Source organism: Mauremys reevesii, linkage group 1 (genome assembly GCF_016161935.1).
Source record: "Mauremys reevesii isolate NIE-2019 linkage group 1, ASM1616193v1, whole genome shotgun sequence".
In the NCBI taxonomy this organism is placed as follows: domain Eukaryota; kingdom Metazoa; phylum Chordata; order Testudines; family Geoemydidae; genus Mauremys; species Mauremys reevesii.
In genome coordinates, this window is record NC_052623.1 from 180363507 (window position 1) to 180376239 (window position 12733).

At 43.8% G+C, this 12733-nt stretch overlaps 1 protein-coding gene across 6 annotated transcripts in view; it reads right to left on the minus strand.

Moving 5' to 3' along the window:
* Nucleotides 1-12733, minus strand: part of LOC120395622 (multidrug resistance-associated protein 1-like) — a 64990-nt gene that overhangs the window by 28268 nt on the left and 23989 nt on the right. For all 6 annotated transcript variants that reach the window (XM_039520176.1, XM_039520175.1, XM_039520174.1 and 3 more), the window contains 6 exons: nt 11442-11588; nt 8997-9081; nt 8808-8874; nt 7488-7614; nt 5629-5805; nt 3478-3645 (listed from right to left, as the gene is read on the minus strand). In XM_039520176.1, coding sequence (XP_039376110.1) covers nt 3478-3645; nt 5629-5805; nt 7488-7614; nt 8808-8874; nt 8997-9081; nt 11442-11588 — 771 coding nt within the window. The remainder of the gene's footprint in view (nt 1-3477; nt 3646-5628; nt 5806-7487; nt 7615-8807; nt 8875-8996; nt 9082-11441; nt 11589-12733) is intronic.

A 12733-nucleotide genomic window follows, 5' to 3' on the forward strand; every position in this document is an offset into this window, starting at 1 on the left:
GCAGGCGACTCAAACGCTGCTTGGTCTAATGAGGGAGCAAACGGACACGCTCCGGCGCCTTGTAGATGTTCTGCAAGACCGCAGTCAGGAGGAGAGCCCCTGCAGTGCATCTGCAACCGCCTCCAACGCCAAGAAGTCCTGTCCCCCCCTCACCCAAAGTGACAAGACGGAGGGGCGGTAGGGGCCGTGAGAACTGTCCCTGCACCGCAGCACACCGATAATGTTCGAGACAACTGTCGCGCTGTAAATTTGTACAAGCTCTTTCCTTAAAGCATCAACCAGTCCCAACTCCAAGTTCAAACCCCCCACTGTGTACTACATTATTAAAAACGGTTTTGTGTTACTGACTGTTTCCATCACGTTTCTGGTGTCAGAAGACTTTCTGTTGTTCTGTAGGGGGGGGGGTTGTAATTTCACTGCATAGCCCACAGTGCCATGCTACAGACTTGGCTGCAGGGTCAACTGCAGGGCACACACAGACTGCAGTCAGTAGGCACCAGGGACAGTCTGTGTGGTGTATGCTACACCGGGTCTTTCCTTGATGTGTATGCTTGTGCAGGGTCCTGGTGCCTGACATCCCAGAATGTAAAGGCAGGCTTCCCTTCACATGCACTTGGACCGTAGTCACGATCCTCCCCGGTGCCCTGAGCCCCAAAAAGAGCCCTCATCCAGGGGCAGATACTCACCCTTCCCCCACACCCCACACCCCTTCCAACGCCCAAACCCACAGCCGTCATGTTAAACCCTATCCAAAGACGGCACCCCTCGCCCCTTCCTGCAAACCCACCCATCAGTGCACACCTTAACCAGCACAGAGTGCTTCCATGTTTCAACGAAGAAAGAGAAATGCAAAGTCAACGAAAGATTTATTATTAATTACTAAAACATGTCCTTAGTTTTAAAACGTCCTTCGGAAGTGGGGGAAACTTGGTTTATGATCAGGCTCTCTGAAAATCAAGTGGACAGTCACAGGTTACCCTGCTCTGCGAGGAAACTCGCTTTCAAAGCCTCCCGGATGCATATCGCTTCCCGCTGGGATATTCTCTCAGCACGGGTGTCTGGCTGATCGTAAACAGCAGCCAGGCGATTTGCCTCAACCTCCCAAGCGGCCAAAAAGGTCTCGCCCTTGCTCTCACAAAGATTGTGGAGCACACAGCAAGCAGCAATAACTACGGGGATATTCTTTTCGCTGATGTCCGAGCGAGTCAGTAAGGTCCGCCATCTCCCCTTGAGACGTCCGAAAGCACACTTCACCACCATTCTGCACTTGCTCAGCCGGTAGTTGAAGAGTTCCTTTTCACTGTCCAAGGCGCCTGTATAGGGCTTCATGAGCCAGGGCATTAGCGGGTAGGCCGGGTCCCTGAGGATCACTGTAGGCATCTGCACATCCCCAACCGTTATTTTGTGGTCCGGGAAGAAAGTGCCTGCCTGGAGGCGTCTAAACAGACCAGAGTTCCTGAACACACGCGCGTCATGAACCTTGCCCGCCCACCCGACGTTGATGTTGGTAAAACGTCCCCTATGGTCCACCACAGCTTGCAGCACCATTGAAAAGTAGCCCTTTCGGTTAATGTACTCGCTGGCCTGGTGGGCTGGTGCCAGGATAGGGATGTGAGTCCCATCTATAGCCCCACCGCAGTTTGGGAATCCCATCGCGCGGCGAAGCCATCTATGATGACCTGGACATTTCCGACAGTCACTACCTTTGAGAGCAGTTGCTCAACGATTGCGTGGGCTACTTGAATGACAGCAATCCCCACGGTAGATTTGCCCACGCCAAAGTGGTTCGCTACTGACCGGTAGCTGTCTGGCGTGGCAAGTTTCCAGAGGGCTATGGCCACTCGCTTCTGCACACTCAGGGCTGCTCGCATCCTTGTGTCCTGGCGCTTCAGGGCAGGGGACAGCAAGTCACACAGTTCAAGGAAAGTGCCCTTACGCATCCTAAAGTTTCGCAGCCACTCTGTGTCATCCCAGACCTGCAGCACTATGCGGTCCCACCAGTCTGTGCTTGTTTCCCGGGCCCAGAATCGCCGTTCCACACCATGAACTTGACCCATTGCCACCATGATCTCCACTGCCCGGCGTACCCTGCTTTCTGAGAGGTCTGCGCCACTCTCCTCACCGTGCTGCCGGAGCCTCCTCGCCCGGTTTCTCAGCATCTGACTGTGGAAGAGGTGGACGATAACGTGCGAGGAGTTGACAACGGCCATAAGTGCAACGATGATCGCAGCGGGCTCCATGCTCGCAGTGCTGTGGCGTCCGCGCTGTAACCGACCAGACAAGGGCGCGAACAGATTTCCCGCCGGCGCTTTCAAGGAAGATAGGGAGGGCGGGATTGACGGTTCAATGACGACACATTTTTCCCCCCAGCATGCATTGGGGGGAAATCCCACAATTCCAATGGGCAGCGGGGAGTGCGGGAACTGTGGGATAGCTTCCCACAGTGCACCGCTTCCAAAGTCGAAGCTGGCCCCGTGAATGTGGACTCAGAAGTTCGAATTTGTGTATTTAGTATGGATACACAAATTCGACTTAAGTAGATTTGAAATAGTCCTGTAGTGTAGACAAGCCCACAGTGGATGCAACTTCCTATCAAGTAAATTTGGAAGTTGAATCTAGACAAATTCAAACTAGAAATAAGGTGCAAGTTTTTAACTGGGGCAGGTGGGGGTGTAACTAACCATTGGAACAACTTCCCAAAGGTTGTGGTGCATTCTCCATCACAAGCAGTTGTTTTAAAAGATATGCGGTAATTCAAACAGGAATTATTTGGGGAAGTTCTATGGCCTGTGTGTGATGCAGGATAACTAGATGATCGCAGTGGCTCCTTCTGGCCTCAGAATCTGTGAACTTAGGTCCTCCTTTCAGCCAGGTGAAGGATCAATGGTGACCACAAGGCCCTTCCTCCCTCCTCACAGATAGAATCCACAGCACTCCTAAAATCTCAGCCAGCTAATGAGCAAGGGGCAAGCTGGAAGCCCAATTATTATATGACTGTGACTGTATGGGTACATCTGTACTGCAATAAAAGACCCTTGTTGGCCAGTCAGTTGACTCAGGCTCCTGGGGCTAAAAACTGCAGTGAAGACATTCAGGCTCAGGCTGGAGGCCAGGCTCTGAAACCCCACAAGGAAGATGGGTCTCAGAGCCTGGGCTCCAGCCCAAGCCCAAACATCTACACTGTGCTTTTTAGCCCTGAGACCCGCAAGCCTGAGTCAGTTGCCCCAGACGTTGAAACTTGGTGCCACAGGTTTTTTATTGCAGTGTAGATGTACCCTTTGAGACTTCCAGATCAGCCCAGGTTAAGTGTTGACTGTGTCTGTGTTCATAAGCCTGCTTGATATGATTCAAATAGCACAATCAGCGGGGCTTCTGTTTTAACAAGGTGCTCGCTCTCTTTACCATAACAAGCCCAATCAGACACGATTGAAGATTTTCAATTTGCCTGTTGTACTATGTGAAGACTGATTTCTTTACCTTGTTTTTTAAGAGCCCCGAGGGCCCAATCAGCTTCTTGAAAAGATGCTTTCCAACATGTACATCTACAGCAGACAAGGGGTCATCCAGAAGATATAGGTCAGCATTACTGTAAACAGCTCTAGCCAGATTCACCCTCTGCTTCTGCCCCACACTTATATTCACTCCCTAGGAAAAGAAAAGCATTATTAGATCAAACCAGTCAAGAGAGACACCCATGATTTACTGTCATTCTGAACCAGCATGTCTAGCTCCTCTCAGTTACACTATACCACTAAGTGAAAATAGACTGTGTAAATCACTTCCAGAGGAGATACCACATACAAAACATATTTATGGTAGTTTTAATATATGTATATAATTTATTTTACATTCTTCTTCAAGGTTATAGGGTTAAAAGTAATTGTTTACAGCTTAAAACTGCTGTTGTAAGTCAACTGTAGAGCATGAAAGTACGGACACAGCTTTACTTCAAAAGAGGAACTTTTTAGAAGTGGCTATAAATCCCCTTACAGTTTTACAAATGTCCACTTAGCTTTATTTGAAAGAGTTTACAATCACGCTTTTTCCATTCTGGTTCCCTCGCTAACTTCGATAGGAGCTCTAGCAAACTCCCAAGCTTAGAACTAGAAAAGGATATGGCTGTATTTTATACAGTACATCTCCTTTGTGACAAACATATGTAACCTTTGAAAAAACAAGAGTGATTTGTGATAGGTGAAGTATCTGCATGATTGTGCAGAAGTTGGGAAAAGGGGTAGAGAGAGGAAAACAACATTATGGATTAAGGAAACTCTCTCCAGCTTGATACTAGTCCTGTAATAGCTTCATGTATTTTACCTATAAATAAAATAAGAGGTCCTGGACTAGGTGTACTTCCCAACCCTGTAGTTCTAACTAATGGGAAAACATTCTACTACTATATGTTACAGGCAAAATACTGTAATTATTGTACTGCTTCTATGAAGAGCGTGTTTATCTAATACACTAAGATGGCACCTTTATGATAGTTTCTTCCTTCTCTATCTTACAAAAGATCAAAAACATTTTTGTAAAAATAGTCAGGATTGGGATAAATACAGGAGAAATAGAAATAGTTTCATAAGAGGGTGCAGTAACTTATTAGCATGCCTCTGTTCCGACCACTAAGCCTTAAAGGAAACCCTGCAGATATAAAATGCATACACTTAAACAGTTTTTGTTTAACATGCTAAATGTCCCAGTTAACCATTTAAGGATGTATGGGTGGCTGACGTTAGAAACATAAACTTTATCCCTGATAAGCTTCTGGCTCCTGCTCTCTGATCTCCCAGCATTTTCTATGCAAGTTATATTACAAACCAGAGATCCGAAAGAGCTGACATACAAAGGGGGATCAGCTTAGTGATTTTTTTTTTAATAATTACCTAATTTTACAAAGTTTTTTATAGAAATATTTTTATCCTCTATAAGAGGGAAGCACTGGAAACAATTAGCAGAGTAACAGTGACAACAACAATAATTACTCCATCATTTTTTAAAGTCAGTTTCATAAAGTTTGTTTGGACATTTTTGTTTTACTTTTTTAAAGGGGCTAAAACAATTAAAATTAAAAGATTAAGACACAAAAGTGGTATCTGACAATTTTTCCAGCAACATATCCAGGCAAACAAGGTAGATTATGGAATGAATAACAAAATCCAAAACAAAATAGAGATGGAGGTTTTCAGAAGCAACCAGCATTGGCCTAAGTCTGTTCCCACTGATTTCATTTGGGGCAGAGTTAGGCCTTTCCAGTAGTTTTCATGTTTGATGTCAATTAAGCTACGTCTAACACTAGAGAAGTTACAGAAGCGCAGCTGTAAGATCTCTCATGTAGCCGCTCTATGCTGATGGGAGAGAGCTCTCCTGTCAACATAATTAATCCACCCCCAATGTGTGGCGGTAGCTATGTTGGCAGGAGAAGCTCTCCTGTCGACATAGCGCTGTGCACAGCAGTGCTTATGCTGGCATAATTTATGTCACTCAGGGGGGTGGAATATTCACATCACTAAGCGACATAAGTTTTGCTGACATAAATGTAGTGCAGACATAGCATTAGCAAATGCATTTGGAAGATATTGTGACCTAGAGCTCAGCTGAGTGACTGCATGTGATGTTTCAAGTTCTTACCCTTTCTCCAATCTCTGTTTGATCCCCATTTGGTAACTGCTCCAAATCTGGTAGTAGAGCACAGGCCTCCAAAACCCTCTCATAATATGGCCTGTTCAGACCTGATCCAAAAAGAATATTTTCTTGCAAAATGGAATTCTGAATCCAGGCCTGCTGGGAAACATAAGCCACTGAACCCTAAATAAAGAGAAAAGGCAAAATATTCTCATTTGGACAGTTCTTAAAATGCTATCCTACCACATGTAGAACATCTGCTGTTCAAATTATATTTCAAAGTAAAGTCATTGGTTATTACTTCTAAATATTAGCACAGTCAAACTGTTAGAATTCTAAAAAGTCAATGTTCCAGATCAAGCTGTTGAAGATACTGGCTGAAATACTGTACATGTTATGAGCACATGCGTACACTATACTCTGTCACCCTTACACACATTGAGTAAAATCTTACTCATTGAGTAGCCTCACTGAGAGCCATTGGACTTCTTGCATACTAAGGTATTACTCAATGCACATATAGGTAGCAAAACTGGACCTGTACTTAGTATGTGGCAAATACAGGAAGATTATGTTTTGGTTTAACTTGCACTTTTTAAGTAAAACCAGTTTTGAAGCATTGCTCAATTGGAATAACAAGGTGAAGTACTGCTTAATTGTGGACACTCCTGTGGTTAGTTACACAGTGTCTTTATGTATCACTGATGATCCAGCTGGATAAAAATGTCAGCCACTAGAAACTAACATGGTTTTATGGGACAGGAGTGATGATTTTAAGAGCTCCTGACTATATGATCATAGTGGATCCTTCTGATTTAAATGCATAAATCTATGAAAAGCTATTAATTTTGTTAAGAAATATGATGAGATTCATTGACATCATCCTCCACCCAATGAATCCATACTAACTCTTCAGTAGCATACTCTATATAGTTCCCTGTCCCAAAGAGGGCACTCCCCCCCTTTTTTTTGTTGTTTTTTTGATTTCCACTAAAATGTACTAAATTTATTCGCTTACTGTAAATTAGCAAGAGACTTCAGACTCCTCTTATTTAAACATTAGTGAAAGGCAATATGATCTAACGGATTTACATAGGAATGGAAGGACTACCAAATTCTAATCTTACTTCAAAGTGACTCAAACTCAGGAGTTACTTGACAACTCTGCACTTATCAGTATTACGGTGATTGGTTAATCTATTTACAGTGTTTGGAATGATAAATATTATTATTAGTGTGGGCTATATTGAGAGATTATCTTTCTGCATAGTTATTTTAGCCTAATATAAGCCTCTTTAAATTCTATTTTATTGTGATGGGCACTTGGACACTTCCCTCACTCTGTTCAACCACAGAAAAAGTTTATGCCAAGGGCGCTGTTATCAATCAGAGGGGCAGAATGAACTTCCTTCCATCTCTGCCCACAACTCACTTTCTCCCATTTAAATGGTTTCTCTCCTTTCTATGTGTAAGCCATTGTGAAATGGCTGACTGTCTCCTGCAAACCTATATCATTGCTCCAAATGAGTTATGGTTGTATCACTCTTCTAAACCAGCCTCTGTAGGATGTGTAGGCTTGATGCATGACCTTAATCCTAAGGATTTTTGCAATGAATAATTATAGATTTACTAAAAATGAAGACTAAATCATATTAGTTTTAGTGTAGGTGGCTGCGAATCAGTTAACTTGACAAGCAACATGAATGCCACCCAGTCATTTTTTCAAGGGATCCAATGGTCAGCATATTAAAAGAAATGCTTCCATTGTCAATATATTTTATTATATTCACAAATAAACCATCTTCTGTAAAACAGTCATATTGTAATAGTGTAACTGCAGAGACAAGAAATAAAATCAACTTTACTTTTCTTTGGACTGTTCCTTCAAACTTGTTCATTTCTCCAAGAATAGCAGAAAGGAGAGATGATTTTCCAGATCCAACCTGCCCCACAACAGCAACTAAAGAGCCTTCCGCGATCTTCATGTTCAAACTGGAAACATTTAGGAAGACAAACAACAGTTATCCTCTATAAACACTGTACTGTGTATAGAGTAGAATCCTCTTTAGTGGACACTGAATGGTAAAAATACAGCCTACTCTACTGTGATTGAGGAGGTGAATATTTCAGTTTGGATACCTGTGACTAGAGCATACTCTAGAGCCCTGAAAAGCTATGGCTGTAAGGAGACTGTAGTGTCTCTCTGAGTGTTAAAAAGTCACCATACACTATCAGTTGCAGAATCGGGGCAACAGTGCAGTAGGAAGCCATGGCACAGTACAAGATTAACAGTAAGAGACCATGTAAGTTACAAAAGGAAAACAAAAACACCCTGTTTGATTCGTAGCTATTTTCACAAATGCTTTCAGGGGGCATAGTGGTCCGGCTCGTGCAGCTACACAGAGGTACTGGGCCATCTTGTGCCTTCACGTCCCTGTTCTGGCTACCTGCATCACGAGTAACAATGCGGTTGAAGAAGCAGGATCTGTAAGGGCTCCACGTTCAGTCCCTGTGCAGGTGAGTGAATGCAGACAGAGCAGAATCTTGGCCTCCCTCTTCCCCCTACACATCTGGTCACATAGCAGTGCCAGCACCTCAGGAAGCACGCGCTGTTCTGAGTTTATTCTATTTCCTGAGTAGTGGAGAGATGGGGAATACTGTGGTCTCGGGAGTCAGCCTCTTACCTTGCTATTCTGGGACATCACAACCTGCTGCACCTTGCACTAGGCAGACTGTAATGTCTTCATCTAGCCCAGGGGTCGGCAACCTCTGGCACGCAGCTCGCCAGGGTAAGCACCCTAGCGGGCCGGGCCAGTTTGTTTACCTGCCGCATCAGCAGGTTTGGCCGATTACAGCTCCCACTGGCCGCGATTCGCCGTCCCAGGCCAATGGGGGTGGCGGGAAGCCGCAGCCAGCACACCCCTCGCCTGCGCCACTTCCCGCTGCCCCCATTGGCCTGGGACGGCGAACCGCGGCCAATGGAAGCCGCGATCAGCTGAACCTGCCATGTCGGCAGGTAAACAAACTGGCCCGGCCCACCAGGGTGCTTACCCTGGCAAGCCGCGTGCCAGAGTTTGCTGAAACCTGATCTAGCCAAAAGCTATGTAAACTCAGCCCAGCAGAATGTGATGCCTGTACAGATTCTTGTTCAAAGTTACTTCACAAACCTAAGACTTGATTCTTACTTATTTAAGACTGAAGGTCCAGTCGTCTCCCATCGGAAAGAAGCACCAATAAATCCCACAGCATGATCTGTTGCAATAAAGAGAAATCAACAATAAGTTACAGAGGCATCCTCTCAGTTGATATTGCTGGCTAATCAATTTGTTCCTGCAGACACTGAATAACAACAACAACAACAAAATCCTGCTTACTTCCACTGTAGTTTGTGTCAACGTCTTGAGGGTTAAGGTCTTCAGAATATAAAAAATCCTCTAAACGACTCAGAGAAACCTTTGTCTGTAGAATGCACAAACATTTATGCTATTTGAGTTTTTAAGCAATTCTTCATATATTCACCAATAAAGAAGCATGTCTATTAATTTATTTTGAGATGGGCAATGAAGATCTTGGCACTAAAGAGAAAATGTTTTCCTTACGTACGTTCATAAAGGTAGCTGCAGATTTAGGCCAGTGGTCCCCAAATTGTGGGGCGCATCCCTGTAGGGAAGCACGGAGGAATGTTCCAGGGGGCATGGCGGGGCCTAGGCCAGCCCCCAGAGGGAACAGGGAGGGAGGGCCACCCAGCCCTTCTCTGCCCCTATCAGAGGGGTAGCCGTGTTAGTCTGGTTCTGTAGAAGTAGCAAAGAATCCTGTGGCACCTTATAGACTAACAGACGTTTTGCAGCATGAGCTTTCGTGGGTGAATACCCACTTCTTCGGATGCAGGTGACCTGCATCCGAAGAAGTGGGTATTCACCCACGAAAGCTCATGCTGCAAAACGTCTGTTAGTCTATAAGGTGCCACAGGATTCTTTGCTGCTTCTCTGCCCCTGTATCTGCTCCAGCCCCACTCCCAGCCCTGCCCCCATGCTCAACCTCAGCCCCGATTGCAGCCCCAGCCCTGACCCCAGCCAGGACTCCATTCCCAGACCTACCCCAGCTGCGGCCCCAGCCTCGGCCCCCTTACCCCTATCCATGTTCCCCCGCCCAAGCTGTGGCCCCATTCCCGGCTCCAGCGGGAACATGGACAGGAGTGTAGAGGAAAATTTACAGAGGGCCTTTAGATCTTTGGTCAAGGTAGTAGGCCTGAAGTATTAGTTGAGCTTGCTTCTGTGTGTAAGGAGTATGAGGAGGCAAAGTGGAAAGACCCCAAACACAATTAGCCATAGCCAAGCTTGTTAAATATAACTGCAATGGAAGCATTAGAAAAGTCAAACCACAGAAGAACTGGATTGGGAATAACAATAGCAGGAAAAGCCAAATAAGGGAGATCATTGTTTCTTTTCACTTTTGACCTGCATTAAATTTTGCAATGTATTCCAAATAAGGTAATTAATACAGAAGTATGTGTAATTAGTCTGTGGTTTTAAGCTTTAAAAGGCTTGCATGTTCCTTGAATTGGGGGGCAGCTACTGAGAGCTATTACCCCCCTGCGCTTGTAATCAATAATGGAGCCTCAGGCTGATCTGATCCAAACTCAACGTGTGGTCAATTTTCCACAACAGGGGCAAGGAGGGGCGCAACCCTGAAAAGTTTGGAGACCACTGGTTTAGGCTGACAGCAGTATTCATTCAAACACCACACCCTGTTAGACAACATTGATGCTCATGTCCCAGTGGGAAGTAGGCTCTGCTGACTCACAAAGGTTGTGTTTTCATTGACAAAAAAAAAAAAAAAAGGTGCTTTAGCTATTATTCTACTGGAAAAACATAGTGGAGACAATGCACTTTAGTTTTATTTAAGGTAAATTAAGCAAAGTTAACCACAGGTTGGGGTATAGTGCTGACCAGCTAGCTACCTTGTGGCAAACACTACGAGTGACTTGTTTCCATGCTCGTTAGTTATCTTGCTGTTTAAAAAACACCCCTGTGTCAGTGGAGACAAAGTCTGAGACAGGTGGTTTGTAGATTAGCTCTCTGGAAGAGAGAGAGAACATTTAGCGTATAAACTGAGCAGTCCTAAGGCAGCAGTCAAGCTGGGGGAGATTGAGCTCAATTTTGTTATAATACTGCTAATTTCTAGGTTAATAAAACCAAACCCCAGGTCGAGTTCTGATTCAGCATAGTTTGTTGCCCACATCTGACAACAGGATGGAGAGGGCATCTGTTTACAATGGCCTTGCCACTTTACAAGAAGCTGAGCTACATACAGAAACAGTAGATAGAGCACAAGTAGAAATAGGAACAGTACTCATGCCACCTGCTGGTCATTCCTTATTATAAGTTAACATACTTCAAAAGAGAATATACAGGCAAGTTGCATTGTAGGCACATTTAACATGTGCGAATTCAGCTTTGAGCAGTCGGCAAAAACAGGGGAAAAAACGAAAAACAATATAAAAACTGCATCTGTAGTACAGGTGATTCTGCCCGCCATTCAACTCAATGAGTGTTTCACTATATGCGGTTTTCGCTTTATGCACTAACCGCGGAACAGAACCCCCACGTAAGATGAGACTTGCCTGTACTCTGAAACCCCTTCCAACACCAGTGCCTCTCCCGCCCCATAAAGACATGAAAATTTCAACAAAATATAACTAGAAATAATCAGGTGGTTTAACCTTCATCTAAAAATAAACCACATAACACTGGAGATTAATAAAGGGCCATAAATGTCATCCTTTTTTGACACCTATTCATATTTGGTTTAGGTTTTACCTGGGCTACGGCAGAGATCACTGTTGGCAAATCAAACAAAGGCAGTCGCAAAATATTAAACAAAGAGATAGATGTAAAAACTTTAGTTGCAGTTAGGACATTCTCTTCATCCAGCAGAAAATAGACTCCAAATGTAGCCAATGAGACCTTTAAAAAAAAAAAAAGGGAGGGGAGGGAGGGGAGATGAGGTGATTATTTTTCCATTACTTGTCCCATCCTGCTTAGTTTTATTTTTCAATGATTCCTGCTACAAAAATATGATGGTAGCAATTAAGAGCTGGATGTTGACTACAGCTTAAAGCAATAAACTGTGCTACTATTCATGAATTAAAACTAACATACTTCTGTCTACAGACTAAATACAAGCTGTTATATCTTGTGGTATAAAATTCCATTTCATAATTAAGTTTGTACACAGATAATATTCCCATTGGATTTCCATTAGATTTCAGTCTATGTGAAGGTCTCAGTAGTCTCCATTTGTTGTTAGAACTGGGCAGGAAACTTATTTTTGGTTCTGAATTGGGACAAAAAATCAATCTCAAATATTTATGGACTGACAGTGTGAGGAAACATTACATTCAGTGCACATGAAACAAGCTAATTTATAGTAAATATAATTTAAAAATGAAAATAGTCAAAACTGATTTTGTGTCAGTTTTGACTATTTTCATTTTTAAATTTTATTTACTATAAATTAGCTTGTATTTCAAAATGAAAAGTCATTTTAAACTAAAGAAAAGGACACTTTTCTTTCAAAAATGTCAAAATTGGAAACTGGCCACTTTGAAATTTTTCCAGTTTTTTTCCCATAAGAAGTGTCAAAACTGGCCCTCTCTCATGAACAGTTTTTGTTTCAATGAATCGCCACTTTCTGAAGAAAAATATTTAAGTCGACAAATTCCCAACCAGCTCGAGTTTCAGGCCCCTATCTACCTTATTAAATGGTCATGAGAGATTACCTAGGTTTTACTATTCCTAAACACATCTGACATTCTAATAAAGGCCAAATTCTCTGCAGCTTTAAATGGACAAAGCCACTGAAGTCAATGAAGCTGCAGCCAAATATATATCACCAAAGAATTTGGACATGTACACATTGCATGGGTGCTCTGAAAGTCACGTTAACTAACCTAGGCATTTCACACAGAATGGGTATACAGTTGAACCCTGTTATGTCGCCGGCCTAGGGGTTTGCCAAAAAGCGTCGAGATAACCGATGATCGAGATAAGGCGAAGCGGGGACCGGGTAAGCGGGGCCGGGCGGGCGGGCGGCAGGCGAAGCGGGGACC